The sequence below is a fragment of the Zonotrichia albicollis genome, chromosome 3 (genome assembly GCF_047830755.1).
Source record: "Zonotrichia albicollis isolate bZonAlb1 chromosome 3, bZonAlb1.hap1, whole genome shotgun sequence".
Classification (NCBI taxonomy): Eukaryota; Metazoa; Chordata; class Aves; order Passeriformes; family Passerellidae; genus Zonotrichia; species Zonotrichia albicollis.
In genome coordinates this window covers 36,755,544-36,778,055 of record NC_133821.1, presented here as the reverse complement: position 1 = coordinate 36,778,055, position 22,512 = coordinate 36,755,544, and the positions used below count along the sequence as shown (strand labels likewise).

Sequence of the window (22,512 nt, the reverse complement as noted above, 5' to 3'; positions counted from 1 at the left end):
AAAGCAGGACTTCTTTTTCTTTTAACCAAAAGGAAAAATATCCTAGGATTTCTAAGAAGTGACTGGTCTTTCAAATGTTGTGTTTTACAATTTCACTGTAGATCCCAAATGTACTTTTTGAAAAATCATCTCTGGCGCTGATTAGGCAAACAGGGTAGGTTTTAGGTACTGCATGTAATTTCTGTCCTTATCAGCCTTCTTTGTCCTTCTATGAAAACTCTGGAATGTTATAGACGGGGACATGAAAAGAACAGGAACACATCAGTACTGTCACAGTTAGCCCTGACATTACTAATTATTTGCTCTCTACAATCATCTGGCAAAAGCCAGAAATCTGAGCAGGATGGGAGTAAAAAAGGTGTTTCATCTTTCCCATCTGTTAGGGATTACCCACTAGAGAGAGCACAAAAGCAGATGGAAACTGTTTCAGGTAATAGACCAACCTTTGGCTTTGTCATGGCAAAAAGGTGTTTTTCAGTTGATTTGTCCTTTGTCTGAGCATTGTTAACAACCAGCATAAAATCATCTTGATAGCCTCCAAAAGTCATCAGGCTCTTATATGTGTATGTAACTGTCAGTCTCTGGAAAAAGGAAAGCCCCAGAACAAAACACAAAGCTGTTAAGCAGGACCATGCAGGAAAAACAGATTATGAGAAATTCTTCTTTAAAAAATATAATTACACATATATTTTTCAATGCAGGTAGCCTCTTGTGAATCTTGTAATTAGCTATGAATTTTGGGATAGCTTCATTTAGACCACCATGATGAAGAGTTTTCACTGTAGATGATAACTCTAAGTTTGACCTCTGTTTCTATTCCAAATTAATTAGATAAAAGATATAAGAACACTTCAACTCAAGTGTGTAATTCCATTTACCCAAATCTTGACTGACTTTGAGAAAAGTTAATCTTACAAATTCCACTTGAAATTGAAGCAGTATCTAAATAAACTAAATGGCAGAGTATGAGACATCTGAAGGAATTTAACTCCAGGTAGTCTTTTTGTGCAGTGATATGTTTTGCAAACAAAAATTAAATTCTGTTCTCTTGTTTTCACATCTCTGATGACACATAATTGCTCTTCAGGGCTCCTCAGCTTTTCATCCCTCGATTCTTACTGTTCAGGGTGTAACACCACAAAAATGGCCTTTGAGTTGAGATCAGCATTTAATCTATTGTCACATTAATTTGCTGCAGATGTTTGCATTTAAAATTCATTGTCAGACAACATTTGTACAATAACTTAGTGTCCTTCCTTAGTAAACCTCTTTTTCCCCAGTTTTGAAATAGTATTATCTCTACCCCTTGCAGCATCATTTCTGATTTCCCTGATCCTTCCTACAGAAAATCCCAATGTTCCCTGGAAGCTGAGCATTCCTTGAATGTCAGGTAAGGCCTAGCACTAGCTAACCTGGCAATGGCCTACAGAAATGCCACAGCTCCAGGAGCAGTGTTGGTAGAGCTCTGCAGTCTGGTGCAAGCACGTTTTGCTTGTTCCCTGAGAGCTGCTGTTTCCTCTCCTCAAGCTCCTTGTTTTATTATTTCTTTAACTGCAAAGAAATGTAATGAAAAGGCCCATATCAGCCCAATTATAAAGCTGAGATTTTAATTTTCTGATACTCAATATTAGCACTTGCTAATAGCAGCATGCCATTCTTTTTCTTTGCAGAATATAAATGAAAGCAGGGATCTTCTCAGGCATTGCTTTTCACACTGATTACGAGTCGTTTTCTATGAAAACTTGTATTGCAAATCAAAGAAAAATCTCAGCCTAAAATGACATAATTAAATAACACTGGGTTATATTACCTACTATTAAACAAAAATAATACAATGAAAATAACAATCTATTAAAGTAACTGCTCTTTGCAGAGTGTGTGTATTATGAATAATACTGGAAAATTAAGTCTCCAGGAAAAGAAAATTAATGTTATTACAATAACATTACAATAACTATGGATTTCCTGACATCTGAATGATTAAAACATTAACATTTCATTAAATGATATAAAAACTGTATCTGATAAACAAAAATAAATTCTGTGCAAAGAATTCATTACTTACTTCTATTATTAGTGCTACTGTAATAATGATTACATTAAAGCATTTTAAAAGGAATGAATTTTTGCTTTAAGAGAAGAACTAGATAACTTAGCATGGAAAGCTAATGCCATCTTTTAGATAGTATGGTGGTGAATGTCTCCAAATCATTAGTGCTAAAATCTATCTTGACCAAATTAGAAACAGAAATTTCACTTACCATGGAGCTGTAATCCAGGATGCTTATTCCATCTTCATGGACAGCAAACCATATGAAGGACTTCTCAACTGAGGCTGTTGCTAGAGGCTACAAAGAGATATGTCCTTTAGTTACTACTTCAAAATGAGGCAATATGTGAATAATTATTAATTCTCAGCTATTACAGACCTCTCTCCAGGCACAGTTCTTACTTCAATTCCCTCTTAGTGAAAACCTCAGGAAAGGAATTGAAATACCTGTCCAAAGCCATGGAGTGGCAGAAGAATGAACTCAAACTGATACACTTCAAACCTACCCTGGTGCTTAATCCAATAAAATGTATAGGCTCATTAATAAAATAAGGTATCTTACAGTTTGTCCACTAGGTCATGTATCTAAAGACAAGCAATTATATATATACACATATACATGTGTGTGTGTGTGTATATATATATATATATATATATACATACATGTTTACATACACACCCACACACACTGGGGGTTTACCTGTTAAAACTGAAGGCATGAGGTAAGAGTTCTGATTAACAGAGCTGTTATTTGAATCAAAATAATTAAAATACCAGTACTTAAGAGAAACTGAGAAGGGGCCAGCATAGAAGGGAGTGCTCTAAATACCCTTAACCACATTTAGTCCTTTTGCAAGGTTCAGCATCCACAGCCAGCCAATGATACCTTTTCAATGTTCTATTAGTTACCAGGTAAAAAGAGTGTGAACCTAAAAGGCCATCTCAAACTAAGATGGAAGGAAATGGAAACACAGATTAATAATGTAAAACAAGCAATAAGAGTATTGGAAAGTTACTATTATGATACACTTAGTACTATGGCTGTTGTATTTCAGCAGTCTATGACTTAAAACATAATTTGACAGGAGGTTCAATCAGCTCATGTGTGACAGCGTTCACAGGGGTCTTAGGATGAGGGAAGAGACAAGAATGTTGAGTTTATGTTTCAGAAGGCTTGATTTATTACTTTATGATATATACTATATTAAAACTATACTAAAAGAACAGAAGAAGGGATTTCATCAGAAGGCTAGCTAAGAATAATAAAAAGAATGATAACAAAAGCTTGTGATTGACTGAGACAGTCTGGACAGCTGGACTGTGGCCATTAATTAGAAACAACCACATGAGCCCAATCACAGATCCACTTTTTGCATTCCACAGGAGCAGATAATCATTGTTTACATTTTGTTCTTAAGGCTTCTCAGGAGAAAAAATCCTAAAAAAAGGATTTTTCAGAAAATAGCATAGCTACACTCATGTATACACAGTTATTTTCAACAAAAATATACTATTTTTTGCAAATTATATTTATATTTAAGCCCCTCCTCCCCCATCAAACTGATGAAGAAGTCTCACTTTAGCTGCAAAGAGCTTAGCCCCAAAGAAGGGCCATTTCCTGGCCACGGTGAGGTAAATGCGCACGCAGTCCGCGGCGCTGTGCCCACGCAGAGCCATCCATCGTGTCGACAGTCGCTGGCAAAGCTGCCTGTTGAAATGAAGGGTGGAATGTACTCACTGAAGGGAATTCCAATGCTTGCCCACAGCAAGTTTAATGAGCAACAGAAGAATCCATTTCTTAAAATGGTAATTTCAGTTAATACAAGGACTATCGCTGATGCAGTATTAAATAAATCCAAAATGTCATTTAGTATTTTAATGTACATAAAAATTATGAAGTATCTTCTAATTTCTGGAACATTATGATTAAATATTGATGTAGCAGTTGCAGCATAAAGGCAGAAAGTCTGGGACAGCTTGTAGCATGTCTCTACAGAGAATCAATGTACCTTTATCAGTACTCAACAGCTCTGTCAGCTGTCATTCCAAAAATCCATCCAGCTTAGCACATATCTTTACCTGTGGCTGGTAGGAGGCGTGAGAGACGTGGCTTAGCACTACTCCCTCTGAGTGTGTCTGGGCACTGCTACCCAGAATGCTGCTCCTGATGCACAGTGTGTTCACACCGGGGCCTTTTTTCTGGCTCCTTCTGTCAAGTTGGTTCAATAGTATAGAAAAACTAATTCTTATTGTATTCATATTGCTGTTATTATATCTCTAGAGTCCCATACCTTTCTGGCTGGTTTTCTCATGAGCAGTTCTTCTCAGCAGTACCATTCCTGCTGCTTCATCAGGGCTCCTCCAAAGCTCTTCATGACCAGAAAGCCCACCCCCTTTATCCCAGTTGCCTTCACGAGCCACAGCTGCTGCCCAATTAAGGACTTCACAGCTGTAGATCATTTAGAACAACTAGGATCAGGGCAAGGCCACTTATACAGTACATAGATTTTAAAAGGACTCCTACTACAAATTCTCGAAAAACGCCCAGCCCAGAATCCCTTTCTAGGACACTAACCTGCAGGGATGGCTCACCCAGCAGCCATAATGTTACTAGAAGTAGCCCATGAAAAGGCAGGGTTAATGTGTAGTAAAGGGAGATCCAGCACTTGCAGCTTTGGTCTCACTGCTTATAAAGTCAAACTGCACCCTTAGCAAAAACAATATGTGCAATAGGGTAGGCACAGAGGGATTCTTCCCATGCCACAGATCTCCAGCTCAGCCAGCTGAGACTACTTAAACAGTTCAACAGATGTTTCACTTTTCCTGCATGAGTTAATCTAATCTGAGACTATTTATAATTAAGTTAATTGCATAAGTCTGAATACCCCATTGCCTTTTGAGTATGTAATAATATTACTATGTTCATATAATAATAGCTTTAAATTTTCTCAACCTGAAAATTTTCTGTACTGAAGAACATTGATGTTTACTGGACTTCAAAACTGCTGTATCACTGACTGTGGATAATTTATTACACTGTTCCACTCATTTTCATATCAGTAGGTGTTGATTTAAATCCCTTGCAGGTTATTAATTTTAAATAAAGTGATACCTTACTAGTAAAGTCCACTAAGTTACATTGCCAATTTGACTGGCTGCCAGAGACTGCACACTAGAATAACTAACAGATCATGTCCTCATGTCCTTTACTTCATAACTCTTTAGTCTGTGCACACTCAGACCTCATTTAGCCTTGCTGAGTAAGAAAAATAAGAATTTCAAAATCACTGGGTTTTGTAACACTGTGTAGTAACTGCTACATCTTTTGCTGGAATGTGTTATTAATAATGGTCCTTTGTTTAGATTAGAAATGTGCAGAGGAAATGGGTTGTTTGATTAGCAAGAAAATTAGTTTCAAACAGAGGTTAGGCAAATATAGCTCAACAATACATTATTCCCAATGACAATTTAAAACTTCTTTGTTTCACTCCTAGATCTTTAGAGAATATGACTCAAAAGACCCATCTCACCTTAACTGTTCATCTGAACAACCTTGCTTGTATCTCTTAGGGTAGAATTTCTCCAAAACTTGTTTTAGGGTTTGGTTGGACTTGGACTGGGAAGTGACTTGCCCTGCTGGAGTTGAGAAAGGCCGTTCAAAATCTCCAATCTCTACCTAAGGGGAAGTCCATGAAAAAAGGTTTTTGTTACTCTAAAGTTATTTTCTAGCTGGATATTATGAACTATCTTTTGATCGGTTCGACCAAGTATAAAAGAAAACAAATTTGTCAAATAATATATACTTTTCACCAATAAAAAAGTCACACTAGTGATTTTCTTATTTTCTATCTACCATGGAAAAAAGTTAAATATCAAACAGAAAATGTACAGATATAATATTACTTCTGCTCTTAGATTGCTCTATCTCTAGTTGACACAAATCTGTTTACATTTATTGAAGAACAACATCAAATTACTTTCTCAAAACCCTTCATTTGAGCTTTTAATTTTTAAAAAATAAACCATCAAGACCATGTCTAGTAAAGGACTCTTAGGCTTTCATTGAAGAGCTGTTACTTTGGAGAATTAACTTGCAGAAATGATGGAAGGAATAGTGAATGGAGAAATGGTAGATGACATTAAATGCCAGAGGCCTGGCTGTGCAAGAGGGAAAGCACATTTTAGCCATGCTGGTGCCAGCAGCAGCAAATGCTCTAAAGCATTTCCACTCCAGTTAAGAATTGCCTTACACAAAGATCCCAGCCCAGTCTGTTTCCTGCACACTCACATGTAAAAGGTAGAAGGTCAATTGAGTGTCAAACAATCCTGGATCAGTTTGTTTAAGATTTTCTCCTGAAATACTGCTGTGTGAGTTATCCATGCATAAAGATTACCTGAGCTAAAAGGGCTGTCAATTCCATTGCTAATTCTTTGTTTACAGGGAAAAGTCCATTGACTATTTGATCATTTGTCTGATACACTAGCAGCAGCTTCTCTCTGTCTGTCTCCCCATGAACTTGAACTGAAAAATAAAGCCTACAGAAAAGACAGAAAGTTATTAAATAAAGAAGATACGGAAATGCATTAGCCCTGAGGATTAGCAGTATCTGCTCTGAATGTGACATGTTTATTTCAGTGGCAAAACACATTAGCAGAGCAACACTTGTACTTGAACCAGTGGGTAAATATTTAATGTCAGTCTTCTGACTTTAGTGGGGATTTTTTGCAGCCCCGTTCACCTCTTACGAACTAAAAAAAGGTAACTCTATTTAAAAAAAAATCTCCAGTTACACCCATTTACTATTTTTGTTGCAAGCTTCAAGTCAGCCAGTGTTTCTCAGATGAAGAAACTGCAGAAAGTGAAAAACAAATCTCGGGACAAGGCAGAGATATACTTGCTAAACAAACCTGTTTTTGTAAGTAAGGCGGACAGTCCTTGTGCCTTCACATTTCCCAGGGTGTTGTTCTTTGGAGGCTTGCTCCCATTTTGAAATAATGTCACAGATCTACAAGGAAAGCAATACAAAACTGATTTGGCATGCCTTCCTATTTGAAAACATCTTGGAAAGAAACTGTCAACTTATTTTAATGTCCTCTATCTATCACCTATTAGATACATACACAGCTTGAATTTTTAAACTCACTGAAGTATAACTTTACTTGTATTTCTTAGTCAAAGTGTTTAATAATTAACATTTTTGGGGTTTTGTTTATTCTGCAACCCATGCACTGCCTTTGGAAAGAAGCCATTAACATGGAAAGGTCAGATACTTGATTTAGCAGCTGCCAATGAATGTGTAATAACACAGAGTGAGTTGTTATGTAATTAATCAAACGCCTTTGATCTCTGCTTTCTCCTTCTACTACATGCCCAAGTTTTTCAGTTTGTTATAAAATCCACCAAAAGTGGTTCACAACAATCTGTATATGTGGGTGGGTGGGCAGATGGGGAGGAGGTAGACCAGAGATCCTAGGACCCCAACTGGGCTTCATGTCACCATTCCTTCATAAAAGAGCCTTCCTGGAAGCAGTAATATAAACAGTTTCTAAAGTTACATCTACCTAGAAAATAAGTACGTATTTTATAAATTTTGCTTTCCATACGGTGATTTTTTCTGATTGTGGTGTCACCACTTGTTTATCACCAAGGCCAGGTTGTACCACACCTTGTAACTCAAAAGTGCAGCTGTGAACATTGGCCAAAGGGTGCAAAAAGCTGCTTGGTAGAAATACAAAAATTTGTTAGTTGTGAAAAGACCTGGAAAGTATCTAATATTTTACTAAAGCGCAGATTATATTGCCTTTTGTCACTCTTTACTGCTAAGAATTTAATTACAGCAATAGAGGGAGCTAAAATTTAGAATTCAGGACAATGGCAAGCCAAAACTTGGAAATTTCTTAAACTGAGCCTTAAGCCTATTCTGTATTAGAGAAGGAACCATTTCTTTTTTTTTAAACTTCCCAGGATCTCCACCCCAGTATCAATGACTTCTTGGATCTCACATGGTCATCTTTTGGAGGTATATCAGAAATGTAGACTGAAATCTCTAAATCCATGTTTGACTCTAATGCTCCTTAGTTTTAAAGAACTGTAACAGCTTACTTTTTGTTTTTTAACGCAGCTGTTACTTCTCTGAATAATACAGATCTCTTAGAGAAAGCTTTTAACTGTAGTTCACTGAATGAACTTCAGCAACTGAAAAAGTGATCTAAAAAAAAAAAATTTTCACGTTAAGAAAAAAAGACAGTTTTCAGCCTGAAAAATGTTTTCCTTTACATTGTCTGAAGAGATCTCTGTCAAATGAAGATGCTTTATTTTTTATATGCACAGCCCATTAAAGGCTTTTGTTTACCTTGATGTTTCCTTGAAGACAGTGCTCTATATCCTTGCCAGAGGGATCATCAGAAAACAGAGCAAATCCTGACTGAGCTGGTTTCCTCATTCCTGTATCTTGGTTCAGAGTGTTCAGAAATTCCTCTACTGTGGTAGAGGCATCAAACCCAACAACCTAAAAAAGAAAAAGAATCCAAAATGTACTTTGCTATCAAACTCATGCCTGTTTCCCCTTTAAATCTAGGATTTTGAAATATAATACTTCTAAAATAACAGTGGAACTAAAAGACCCATTTCATCCATTACTGTAATTGGAAATTAAAAATTGCCATAAAGGGCCTGAAAAAGATTTCCACATGGGAAGTCAGTTTAGTGGAATTGGTTTCCTCACACTTGTTACACTTGGAATTCTATTATGGAATTTATATGATAGATAGCACTCTAGTATCTGAACTTTTTGTGAAAAATACCACTTGAAAAATGAAGATAATAATTTCCTGTGCCTTTCAATATAGTGCAGAAGCAAATGAGATCAATTAATCATTTCTCATCCTGTGCAACTTTAGAGGGATATCAGGTGACAGATCTACACTGGCAGATCTAAAATAGTTTGTGAATGTTGCTTTGTCACTATTACACAGTAATATACAGAACTTTCTAAATTTTGAGTTCATATTTTCCTCAAATATCAACTTCTGTTTGCTGATTTTGAAGCATTTCAGCAAGGGAAGGCAAATAGCTTCTTTACAGATAGCAGTGGCTGATGTTTACTTAAATCTGTATTGAGAGTGTTTTCCTGTATTTGACATATTGACATAATGTTTCGGTAAAAAAAAATCTTGAAAATGGATCATGAAGTATTGTTTGAACTTCTCAGTGCCTGGCATTAAAATAAAAATATGATGAATCTTCAGAGATTAATACAAGAGTTTTTAATAGCATTATAATTGTTATTTGCTGATTCCACTGAAGAAATTTATGTATGTAATTACAATTTTCTTAGCCCTCGTAACTGTACAATTTTGTGCAGTAAATAACTAATGAGCAGTTACTCCTTTCTTTCTCCTAACTTCAATTTTGAAACACTTTAGGATGATTTAAATGTTAGTTGGTTTAAATGTATGTTGGTATTTTTTTCTGTTTTACTGGACAAGCAGTAAGCAATTAAGAAACTTAGAGATGAAAAAATGCAAAGTACTTATGTTGCAATCTGAAATAAAAAAAATATTTGATATAGCTTTGATTTCATATAAAAACTTGCTTTCTATCTGGGAATACTATGAATTGTTAAAACTCTTCTCAGCCATCTCTCACAGCTGGAAACATAAACCAGGATGTGAAGCAGCATGCTTGGAAGCCTTTGGAATATTTCCTGGGGCTTTGACTAATGACGTCCCCAGAGAGTTAAGAATGGATCCATGTTTGTTCTGTAACAAATATGGTTATCCTTCAGGACTGATAATGGGAGTTACAGCTGTGCTTCCAGGCCTTCACTGAGATATTTGACTTCCAAGATGTCTGATGAAAGGAAGTGGAATTTAATACCTTTCCTTTTCCTCAGTCTAATTCATTCATCTGGTGGTCAGGTTAAATAAGAAACAGAGTTTTGGCAGTTCTCACTCTTACAAGGTTTTGCCTTTTTCTTTCTCTTCTAGGTTTTCCCCTAAACCTTTACTCTTAGTTGATCAAATCAGATCACAAGCACTTTGTGCCTGCCATTGCTGGCGCTGGCACAGGAGGAAACTCGAGCCATGTTTACCTTCCTCTTTGTGATGAACTGCTTCGTGTATGTGCTGACAGCAGGGGGCTGGGAGAGCTCAGATTTCCTGGCCTGCATGACATTACCTGATATATGCCATTCATGAAGTGAACTGGAATACTGAAGGGCAGGGAATGGTGGTAGGGATTTCTCAGGAGAGTGGAAAGGATTTCCATTCTGGAAGGTCTGGCCTCTCTGTCTCCGTTCTGCTGGGTACGTTCTACACAGCGCTGGCAATATATAGCGTATTTCCCAAATTCAGTCCTGTGGCAAAAAGAGAAATAAGGCAGTTCCTGGGGACTGATTGAAAGGATAGTAAACTGTGAGTGGATATTTCTGGAGAGGCCAGATGGAAGGAGCATGCAGATTTCACTCTCTGAGATTTTCAACACATTTTTTGCACATGGAATTAGAAAGAGAATTAGTCTACTGAGACCAGCAGAATTGTGCCAAAGATGAACATGGCTCAGGGTGTGTTGTGTAACTGCCATATTTTGGTTTTCACAGTTTTGCAACATACAGTCAGAGTATGCACTGCAAAATATTTTTTTAAACTTATAACTTTCCCAAGTGATGCACAGAAGTAACGTACTATATTTTAGTAGCAATTCTACTCAAATTCATTTCAAAATATACATCAAAGGATCTGATATATTACAGGAAATATTGAAAACAAGGTAGTTCAAAAAGACCAGTTGACTAGCTGGGTAATAATATTCAGGCACACCTGGAATCTGCATTCTTCTTTAAATGAAGTTTAAGAAGCCAAAGGAATGGATGCTGGGGCAGGAAGAGTCCAACGCAGAGAGCCAAGAGCTGCAAGCCCTGAACAAAAGGAATACATTCACTGTTTTAAACATCCTACAACATAAAACTCCCTGCTGTGCCTGCTGGCCAGCAGTGCAGCTTACTGCCAAGTTGAGACTGCTGAAATAGGAATGAAAAAAAAAAACAGAGAATAAGCTGAGTAAATAATCATATAACCTCATTGAAAGGCCCAATACTCTCTGTCTATTTACATGTGTACACCCAGTTTCTTTTGGGGCTGGAAATGGGAAAGCAGCTAAGTTGTGTATAAAAAGCAGTTAATACAAAGGAACAGAAATACTTAGGCTGCAGGGCCAAGCATTATGATATGAGGAGAAGCCCATGCAATTTTAATTCAGCTGTCCTGTTACGCATATTATGAAGCAACACATGAGACATTTTGTCTCCTACCAAATTTACAGTAACTATTGAAAAAAACAGTAATTCAATATTTTGGTATATTGTTGTTGCTCAGTATGCATTCATTGGTTTCACTTAAAACAGAGTACTCTCATTTGCCCTGATATACACTTGCTAACATTGCAACTACTTTTCTCACAATCAGTATATCAACGCTTCACACTAAGATTTCAAAAATGGTGTTTCTCTATCTTGATTTATCTGACTTGCCTGGTATTAAACAGAAAATTGACAGCACTGGCACAGATACTCCCTTTCATCAAATATCTATACTTTGATGGAGCATAGCACTGGCTCTGTTGAAGGTATGCACTGCAACAGAAGCAAGGGTAGGAGACTACAGCAGGAATTTAGGACTTAAAAAACTTAGTGTAAGGCTGAAAATATTTTACTGCATGTATTAGCTCTTAAAAATCATTCTGAGGGCTAGGATAACAATTTATTTACCTTCATCAGAGGGAAGACCTTGCCAATGGTAAGAAGAGTACCAAAGAAGAATTATAGTAAGTGTAAATTCCATCAGGCATACATAGCTTCAGTGTGTGCTAATTGACATGAATGTACCATGTCTGTTATGAAAGCTTTGTGAATGTTTTAGCAATGCACAAATTGAATCACAGAATGGAAGGAACCTTAAAGATCATCTAGTTCCAACCCCCTGCATTGGCAGGGACACTTTCACTAGACCAGGTTGCTCCAAGCTCAATCCAACCAGGCCTTGAACACTTCCAAGGACAGGGCACCCCTGGCTTCTGTGGGCAGCCTGTGCCGGTGCCTCTCCAAAATCAGCCATCTCCCAGGTACAGGCTGTTTCTAGCCAATAGGTGTGGCTGCTGGGCATGGGCTGCTTTCTATGGGAAGAGAAAAACATGTCTACTACAGAAGCCTTGATATGGTAACTTCCTTTCTCATTTTCTGATCAATCTCCTGGTTCTGTAGACATTGCTCCATCATAAGTGTAACATTCCAGTTCTGTTAATTCTATGCAAGCTCCAAGTATTGGCTTTCCTTTCAATTCATTTTGTATCTGGGTAGCAGTGAATAGCTGGAGTGGACAAATGGAAGAATTTCAAGTATGTATTAATAATGTAGCATGCAGGGTGAATGCAGAACAGCATGGCACACAAGAGGGGACTTCTATCCGAAGCCCTGAGCCTTTTCTGATATTCCACTACACGACTCCACAGCTTTACTCCACACTCATAGTCTATTGAGTCATTTGCTATGTGGTTTAGCCCACCAAGCTTCCTGAGGCATTCATAAACTGTTTTAGATCTTTCTTTAGGAAAGAAGCAGTAAAAAAAAAATTAGGTTTCTTACACTCTTACTTAACACTTGACTTGAAACAGCCCATTTAATGTCCACCCTTTACAAGCAGCATGGGCTAAGATATATTTTACCACCAGATACACATACTTTGTTGGAGAATAGCATCAGCTTTGTTTCAGGAAATCACAGCAGCAGTGAATTGGATCTTAGCTCAGCAGATGCTGCAGAAAAGCAGAGCCTCTTTATCATCCTAAACACTCCATGTAGTTCCTTCACTGCTGCTGAGATCACTGCCATTAAAATAAATACTGGGTTACCTGTATTGGTCCTGCCTGGTTTTGTGGATGTCGACGCCTGGTCTGTTTAATAAGTTGACAACAGATCTCATTTTGAAGTTCAGGATGTGTGAGGCAGATCTGCAAAGCACTTTGGGCCAAAGATACATGGTAATCAATGGCAGGAGAGTCAACTGCAGCATTTATAAACAACTGGCAGGTCTAGATATAAAATAATAAGCAAGTGAGTTTACATACAAGGGAGCTTCAGCAAATCTTAAGATGTTCTGTATGTCAAAAGTGTACTTTAATTGAAATCACAATTAGTAAGTTTACCAGTAGACTTGGAAAACTCTGCTGGTTCTGCAAAATGGGGTGAAAAGGGGCCAGAATGGATGAAAATCTATACAGAGAGACTTGAGATAAAACACCTCCTACAACCCATGCTTTTCACTCTTTATCTAGTGGAGCGAACTGTAACGGGAATTGGAGCAATTGTGGTGGCAGGCAAATTTAAGGAACACAGCTGAACACAGCTCACCCCTCTACAGGACTTGGAAATTCAATGTCTATGCTCTCAGTGCCAGACAATGTGAAATGCTTCTGTAAGTAGTGAGCACAACATGGCAGCAAATACACAGATAAAAAATCTACAACTCAGAGCCATTGATTTACATCTTGGCTTTCCATGGTATTTTTAGTGTAGGTTTAGTATGACCTTGCCAATTCCCAGTACTGTCTTAAGAAAGCCAGCATTTGTTGTGCTATGTTAGAAGAAAGGATATATATTACTTGTTGCATTTACTGTATACAATAGTTGAATTTTTAAGGGATATAAGCAAAAATAAAGGAACTGGACAGAAGCCAAATCTATTTCTAGTCTATTTTTATCATAAATGGGACAACTGAAACATGATGTGATCTGTTTCTAAATTCCCTACCTGACTTCTAAGCTGATTTATACAAGGTTTCAATGAAGGTCATACAAGTAATCTCTAGTTAATTTACTTTAGGCAAGTGTCTGTGATTTGAATTGGGTTAAGAAGTGATTTCCAAGTAGACGTAAATTTGTTTTTATCAAAGAAGTACATTTCCTTGTAAAATTTTGTGCTGCAGGATTGCAGAAAATAAGATGGATGTACTTCTTTGAAGTGTTTCAGACATCCCAGAGAAACAAGCTGGAAAGTTTGCCTAAAAGTGTCCACGATGAAACATCCAGTGCTTGTCTTGAATTCCTCTCTAGATCTGAACCATAACATCAAAATTTTCCAGATAGTGGATGCTTCAGGGAATTTGTTCTTTAGACTTGTCTAAGTTTTGTGGAGAAAGTTCATTTATCCAACCTCCGTGCTTCCAACTTGTAATTTATTTCACAACGTACAGACAAAGGAACAGCAAAATTTTATTTTTTCTCTGAATTAGCTTTTATAGCCTGGAAGAGATTAATGGCATTGCAGCATACCCCCTGTGGTGGTTTGACCAGGAAGAAGTGGGAATTCTGGGATGCTGTGGTCAAACCAATGGATGTTCTGAGTTTGATACTGGCACCTGGTGTAGCCAGTGGGGTTTGGACACACCTCCGAGAATACACAGGGGTTAAAAAGCAGAGCTCTGGCCCTGGGAGGCTCTCTTGGGACGTCGAGGCGAAGAGGTCAGATCACCCTCCCCTGTCCAGCCGCTGCTGCTGGGCGGGGGAGGGGCTGCCATGCGGTAGGCCTGGGGCCTGGACAGAGATGGGGGGTGAGAAGGCCCTCAAGGATGGAAGGGTGGAAGAGCCCAGGGAGTCAGCCCTCGGGCAGCCATCCCCCCCCCAGGAGAGAGAGAGAAGAGCCGGCGACGCCGAATGTGATAGCAGCCAGCCCAGGAGGAGAAGGGGGAGGAGAGTGCCGGCGGCCCAAGCAGCAGCGATGTGGGAGTGCCGGCGTTCTGGGACAGACAGAGAATGAAATTTTTAACCCTTTTGCTTACATGATTGGGACCTTATAAAAATGCTGATCCTCCTCAGAGCTGGATAAGAAGAGAGATAAGAGATGAGATGAGACAAGGACCTGGCCTGAAGGACGTGGAGACGACTGACTGAGTGGGGACAGATGATTGGAGTGGCCTTTTGGCTGGACTTTTCTTGTGGCCATGGACTCAGTTTGTTCCTGTGACACAGAGACTGCACTTAGGGGGAGGCAGTGCCTCAGAACCAGGAGGGTTCATCGTGGGGACCCCTCGGCCCCAGGGGGTTGGAAAAATATGGGGGGACAGATGTCCCAAAGCAGAGACTGTGCCTTTTTGGAGTGAGACAAGGCATCCTTAAAAGACAACCCTAAAAGCAGCTCTGGTCCATGCCGTCAGTGGTGAGAGCACTGGGCATGGAAGGAAGATGTCACAAGCGGCAAAAGGACTTTTTCCGGGCGGTGCCGAGTGACATGGAAACACACGAGGTTTCAGCGTGTTTCCAGGGGAAGCCTATGGAACAAGAAGGACTCCTCTCCTCTTCATGAACTGAAGTTTGAGTATACTAAAGTGTGGTGCCAGGCTGGGCAGTTGGTGATTTGGGAGAATGTATCGGATTGGGAAATTCAGGTAGTGGGGAGGAGGAAAGTGGTTTTTTGTAAGGTTTTCAATTTTTTTTTTTTCCTTTTCCTTATAGTTTTTCCCTATTTTCCTGTAGTTTAGGTAATAAAGTGTTCTTTATGTTTAAGCTGGAGCCTGTTTTGCTTATTCCTGGTCACATCTCGCAGCAGACACCAGGGTGAGGGCATTTTCATGGGGGCACTGGCTCTGTGCCAGGCTCAAACCATGACACCCCCTCTCATAGGCACCAACTACCTACCTGGCCTCCAGCTGGCAGAGCTGTAAGGCACACAGAATTTCTCAAGAACTTAGCTGTGGCTCAGTGGTTATGAACCAGTATGTGTCTCCTAATCATAAAGCATTTTTACTACACTGGGACACATATATATGTATGGTATTTTTAAAGATCTGTGAGAATCTTTCAAAGTGAACTCAACTCTTGTGAAATACTTTTAATATTTTTTTCTGTGGAATATTTTCTCTATTTATATTACTGAATAATTGGTCTTTTAAGAATAGCTACTTCATATGAAAATATTTTTTTTAATTAAAAAGAGCAGTACAATCCCTGCTTTCTATGTCAGTTTTAAATAATCCATGACTTGCGGAAACTTAAAATTTACTTTCTTTTCCTTCTGATTTTTAAAATATCTCCCAGATGATTTAGATGTATCTACAACAAAACTTTTTCCAATTATTTTTTCCTCTGAATCTAACTAAAAAAATAGTATTTCAGATACAGTTCTCTGAATGTAGAGATCTGTCCATGCTGTTAGATTCTTTGGAGCTATGAACTTCAAGGTAAAATTATTATCAGTCATGATGGTCATGGATTTCTCTACTAACTTGCACTTTATCAATAACTCATCAAATAAGTAGGAACACCAAAAGCTGAAGCCCTAAACTGCTCTCTCACAACTGAAGGCTATCTTTACATTGGAAGTGATAGTCTTTGGTGAGGGAAAATGGGCACATTTTGCTGCTGTTCATTAGTTACCTCCACAAAAGATAAAAATAAATATCTCTTTTTTCTAATCTGTTGAATATATTTAGTAAGCCAACAACAGCCATTCCTTGGCAAAGAGTTAAAATAGTCAGTTAATAAAAAAGGCATCTGCTATGGTTTTACCTTAAATAATTTAATTGCTTCAGTTTGCAAGGCTTCTGATGGCAGTGTTGTAAGAGGGGAAGTAATTCCTTCTTTGCTATGGCAAAGGGTAGGATGTCTCCAAATTTGAGAAGCTAAACAGATAAAATATATACATTTTGCAATTAATTCAGTTCATAAGTACATTTACTAAATAAGCACTGGAAGATCAGTATGTTGAAATGAAAATAAACTTACTGGCATCACCTTCCACATTTAGTAATTTGCAAAGAAGTTGTTCAAACTCAGATCCAACATTGACACTGGTACTTCCAGCTGCAACTGTCAGATGATAAAGCCATGTGTCCTAGAGCAGAAAAACAAAGCAGCTCACTCGTTCTGTGTGGAAGAAGCTGCTTCAGCAGGATTCTGCTCTCAGCTTAAAACCCTACCATGCACTCCTTTTGAAGCCCAAAGAAGTTTGCCTTTGGTTAAATAAACACACATTCATGGTCTCTATGTTACAAATATTAAGCAGGGAAGATAGGACAGGGCTCTCCAAAAGTTTTTACCCCCAGAAATCATGTCTAATTATCAGGGCATTCTTCCTTTTCTCTTCCAAATGCTTAAGTCATTTTTTATCACTGCCACATCCTGCTAACCTGGGGATAAGTCCAGAAACCAAAATGAGGTCTACAAGATTTCTTGGGAACAATGAAGCACCAATAATAAAAATGGTTTTAACCCCACCTCTTATTGCTCATTTACTACAGTAGGGCAAGTCTGAGCAATGTCAGTCTTGTCAGTGACAATGGATACAGTACCCTGTAACATCTCAGCTACAGCTCTGTCTGCAAGTTATTGTATGTGAACAAAATTCTCATTACAGCATAGAAGGTATTCTGCACCATCTACTTATGTAGGCAAGCCTGCATATTTCTGTCTATTTCAACAAGAATTACCTACACTACCATTGATTTGCAGACAAACTCTGATTGATGCTAATAAAGGAAATACAATGAAAATACAAGCTAGGTGACGTGTAGTCCTTGTCCTCCTCTAGAAATATTCCTATCACAGCACCATACTCATATAAGTTCTACTGAAACTCAACAAAAACATCCATTTTTTACCTTCTCATGTTTGGATCCTATAAGAAGATAAGTGGGTCCTTGGTCTTTGGGGTGGATAACAACAGTGTAATGGGTTGATAATAAACTGCGACCACTGGCTTCGTAATCTTCATCAGAATCACAGGATCTATCAACTTCTTCAACCTTTGCCTCAAAAAGCTTGATTTGACCAAGAGGAAACTAAAAGTAAAGGGTAATGTTTTGTTTCAGTGCATAGTGATTTTGTATTATATATTATTATATTTGTTATTATACAGAATTTTTTCTAATTCTGCAAATAGAAATTAAAAGGTAAACTACCATCCGTACCCATTTGTCTTTACTCATTTTCAGTCCTGCCAAGGAATTTCAGATAAACCAGATCTTGCAGAGAGCAAAATGAGACTGATATGTGCCGAAGTCTGAAAACGAGATTTTCAAAAATTCTTTTCCAGATCTGCCTCCATAGATAGCTCATGTAATAAATGTATGTTAGGGGTGAGAGAAGTCATTCTTCATAGTTCCCAAACCTGGTTCCAAGCAAAAGTTTCCTATGTCAAGCCTAGAACTTTAATTATGATCTTGTTATTTTAGAGGACAGGAATGTATTGTTGATGTATCTGGTTTTGTTCATACTCTAAATTCAAAAGTTAGATTTTTTGTGTGATAGACCTTCTAGTTGGTTTCTTTCTCCAGTCTGAGAGATCACAGAGCTTCAGTGTTGAGATGTTTATGTAGTTAGCATCATTTAGCAGAAAATATTTCATCTAAAAAAGCCATTCAAGAGGAAATTTTCACAGAAATATTTATTTCTTAGCCCTTATCAACAGGAAGCCTCAACAAACATAAATACATCATGAAATCTCTTCACAACTGGGTGACAGGACTGAGAGAGGCTGACTGGCTGCTCTACACCAAACTCCCTCCTCTCACAGCGCCACTGGTAAGGATTAAAGAATGATGCGGTGATTTGTATTTTCTGTAGTGCTTCTGAAGCATTCAACTTTTTGAGTCAGATAAGATTCTGAGAATCAAAAGATGTTGTTTCACATGTAAGTAGTCAAGATAGATTTATTCACCAAGTTTAACTAAAACACAATTGGCTGGCTTTTAGTTTGAATTCCATTTTGAAAGGAGGTCAATTAAATGGACTCCATTATAGTATTAACCACTGCAGATTGTGTAATTTATTTCTGCACAGCCACAGTCAGCTACAGAAAACATGATTTTAATTAGCATATTGTTGAACATTAGAAATAAAGTAGCTTTGGAAAACTTTTCCTACATATTCTGCTTACAAAAGCTGAATTCTCATTCTGTTCCAACTTAGCAAACTCGTTTCAATTTTACTTTAAAAGGGCATCTAAACTTGTTCCAGATGTGAGGGAATTATTCACAAGAATCCAGCAAAATTCTTCACTAAAGAGCATGCTAAAATGCCAAAATATTCAGTGGTAAAAATGTATAAATTCAGATATGTTAAACATTGAGATTTTTCCCTAGGAGAAATTGTAAGTTAATTTTAATGTTTCTGTAAGATGAGCTTGCGATTATACTCAGGCCATTTGATTCCAAAACCCTGTTTTACATTGTTTTAAAGAGCAAAAATTTGATGGATGGTTACTGCTATCTTATTCATACAGTTCTAGAAATGGGGTTTCGTTGAGGTTTAAAATGGCTATAAAAGGAAAGGATGACAAAGGATATAACTGGCTCTATGCAAAGGCCATGAATTACTGACTCCAGTGTGATTATCTTCTTAAAACAGAAGCACAAATATGAGAATTTCTACTGATTTTTTTTTTTTATAATGGCTCAGTGGACTGTTCAAAATCCTGTTTCTGACCTGCCTCCATTAAAAAGATGTTTCTTGTGACAAAATACAATGCCTTGGGAGCAAAGGGACGAGTGAAAGTCATGTCTAGGAAGTGTCCTAGCTCTTGCAGTACTGTGTACATACAGTGACATACCAAAGAAAAGGATTTGGAAGTCAACTGAGGGACAGAAAGAACATTTAAATTCTTGAAACTCTCAGTCACTGCCCACTGCAAGGCATATAAGAACGGGTTTGCTTCCAGAACTACATGACAGCTGGGTCTTTTCTGATGCCTGTCAGAAAGGGACACCTGAACTCCAGGCAAACCAGTGCCCCCTTCATCTAGGGATAGCATCCATAACATGGATCACATCCTGTAGAAAGAGACCAATGGATTTGGGCTGCATTGCTGGCTATTAGGCAGAATCTTCCAGGCTGACAATCTGTGTATAATACCAAGGCCAACTGTACCTTAATAAAGATGTAGGTTTCTGTTTAAAGTCTACATTCTCTGAATAAACAAGAAAGGGACCTACCTTGTCTTCTTGATTGCGAAAATAATACAAAGTTTTTCCAACTAAGGTACACCAAACCCTTTTGGAATATCCATGTTTCACCTGTAATTACAGAACATCAGTAATAATCATGACAGAGAAATGACTGACTATTTTCACCATCTCTGAACTCTGATGATATTGAGAATGCATGTCTTGGTTCAAATTCCTATCCACATCACTGGACATAAAATTAAAATTGTGACTCTATTAAGGGCAAAAGAATCAGAGCATTAGGTGAGATGCTCATTTAAAGCACAGTAAGGCCACTGTTGGCCTAAACAGTGTTGGAAAAAAGCAGACTGGGGCAAGAAGTGTTTTCCTACCTTTGTAAGTAATCCTTTCATGGTTGGCTTGATTTCAGACTGTACAAAGAGTGGGCTGGCAGCCTGTATTTTGAGAACATTCTGCAGTACTTTGATCCATTCCTCTAAGATGTTGGGGGAATCTGCAGTCAGGTAGTATGTTCGTTTCTCTGTGGTCAGCTGTGTAACAAGGAGTCTTGAGCTTCAAGAATTGACATATTTGACCCCACAGTGTGGGATATGTAACATACACCACCCAATGTAGCCCCACAACTTCAGGGAGTTCATCTTCCCTGAAGTACTTTTCAGTAATGAAACATTCCATGACCAGACAGAGCAGAGAATCTCATTCTAAATCTTTATCTGGGAAGTTCCAGGATGGCAAGTTGAAAAAACCCAGTTCTCCTTTCAGACAAATGAATTCTCTCTACTTCAGTGGCTGACCCCGAGACTGCTCTCTTTATTTCTATCCCATATGTGATGATCTCACCTTTGTGGCAATACAAAAAAGACTCCGGGTAGGCCTTTTTATATTTTCTGTCACTGAAACAATTCTTTGGTTTCAAATGAAAAGCACATTATTTAATTCCAAGTCCACTCTTGGACTTCCAGTGCAACAGGGACTGGAACAAGGGGTTGGCTTTGGGGATGGAGGGAATGCTGAAACAGCAACAGAGGAGAAAAGCAGGCACCTGAATTGTTTGTTTTCCATCACCCCTTTCAATGTGGCTGGATGCATTTAGCTCAATTTGACCTTGAGGCTTTCGAATAACATCACTCTGGTATGGAAAGAATGGGAAAAGAGTATTTTAAATCTACCAACAAACAGCAATAAATTAATATAAGACTAATTTAAACATTAATCTTGATAAATACTTTCTAGTTAGACATTGTGTACCTTGTACGCCACTTGAGGAAGTTAGTACTGAATCACTCTGTAACAGCTCAGAAACCAGAAGTGCATGCATTTTTTTCCTTCTAGCAGCCTTAGATTATCAGTAAACAATCTAATATAAAACAACAGGTAAGTTACATGTACTTACTGGAGATTTGTAATACAGCAATTCACCTCCTTTAAGCACAAACCACCGTCGTTTCCAGGTCTTTACTTTGCCACCCATTTTTAACAGATATCCAGATTTTTCCAAAGGTTCCTGGTTGTTTAGAAGTTAGATAAAAAGTGCTTAGATGCACATATATACCTCTGCCCCTCAGAAATAGGTATAAATACACACAAAGAGATATATTAATAACTTAAAAGCATGCTAAATAATAATTATGGTATTTGATGAAACTTTTAATCCAAGGACAATGTTTTTACAGGCATTGATTAGGACAAATGTCATGCACATGTGTTAACTAATGAATATCCCTACTTACTGTTACAGTACATGAAGGAGAGTAAGTGCCCCAAACTACAGAAAATAATGAAGAATATGATGATTTCTGATTTTACTTTCCAGTTGTTTATATTAAACAAGGAGCAAGATTAATGAAAGAGAAATGTATTCTGTTTTTCCCAAGTCCAGGTCCTAACCTGAAAACCAGATATAAAGGACTGTAATTCTGAGCTCCTCACAGACAAACCTCTAGTGTGTACCTCTGCAGAACAGAGTTCACAGTTTTGCTCAGTGAAGAAAGCCTAAAACAATCTTCATCAGCAGGTTGTCAATCCACTTATATGTTAAGACACTAACTACTAACGTGAGCCATCAGAAGCTCCTGGAGGCTGACCAATACCTCATAATGGTTTGGTTTCTTTGGCCTGTCTTCACATGTTACTCTACCTAGGATTTCTCTGATGTTTTCCCTGTATGAGGAAAGGATAGAAACTTATTATTGTACATGCATTTCTACTGATGACTTCAGCTCCCCTTCTATTCACCTAACTATTCAAATAATAATTTTAAACTGTTTTGAGTATTTCATATGCAATCTGATAGCCGACCTGGTTACAAGAAAGGAAATTTCAAGTAATTTGAATTGAATTCTGGAGTTGTCGACCTATTTTTCCTTCATTATATAGGAAAGCTTAGAATTATCTTCCACTTTGCTTCACTAATTACAGTCTTACTTGGCTAACACTGTTGGTATATTTTGTTGTGAGTCAGCAAGACTGGATGAAAAGGTTTGGTAGCAGTCTTTGGACATAAATATAC

At 37.9% G+C, this 22,512-nt stretch overlaps 1 protein-coding gene across 4 annotated transcripts in view; it reads right to left on the bottom strand.

Moving 5' to 3' along the window:
• PLEKHH2 (pleckstrin homology, MyTH4 and FERM domain containing H2) overlaps positions 1-22,512 on the bottom strand; it is a 56,818-nt gene that overhangs the window by 3,175 nt on the left and 31,131 nt on the right. For 2 of the 4 annotated variants that reach the window (XM_074537171.1, XM_074537172.1), the window contains 17 exons: positions 21,397-21,507; positions 21,046-21,132; positions 20,375-20,533; positions 20,031-20,111; positions 17,700-17,879; positions 16,825-16,933; positions 16,609-16,721; positions 12,957-13,136; positions 10,871-10,968; positions 10,230-10,407; positions 8,404-8,559; positions 6,959-7,056; positions 6,445-6,586; positions 5,581-5,726; positions 3,629-3,758; positions 2,262-2,348; positions 444-581 (listed from right to left, as the gene is read on the bottom strand). In XM_074537171.1, coding sequence (XP_074393272.1) covers positions 444-581; positions 2,262-2,348; positions 3,629-3,758; positions 5,581-5,726; positions 6,445-6,586; positions 6,959-7,056; positions 8,404-8,559; positions 10,230-10,407; positions 10,871-10,968; positions 12,957-13,136; positions 16,609-16,721; positions 16,825-16,933; positions 17,700-17,879; positions 20,031-20,111; positions 20,375-20,533; positions 21,046-21,132; positions 21,397-21,507 — 2,193 coding nt within the window. Of the gene's footprint in view, positions 1-443; positions 582-2,261; positions 2,349-3,628; positions 3,759-5,580; positions 5,727-6,444; positions 6,587-6,958; positions 7,057-8,403; positions 8,560-10,229; positions 10,408-10,870; positions 10,969-12,956; positions 13,137-16,608; positions 16,722-16,824; positions 16,934-17,699; positions 17,880-20,030; positions 20,112-20,374; positions 20,534-21,045; positions 21,133-21,396; positions 21,508-22,512 lie in introns of those variants that run through there. The other 2 variants (XR_012579472.1, XM_074537173.1) reach the window with 2 other exon arrangements.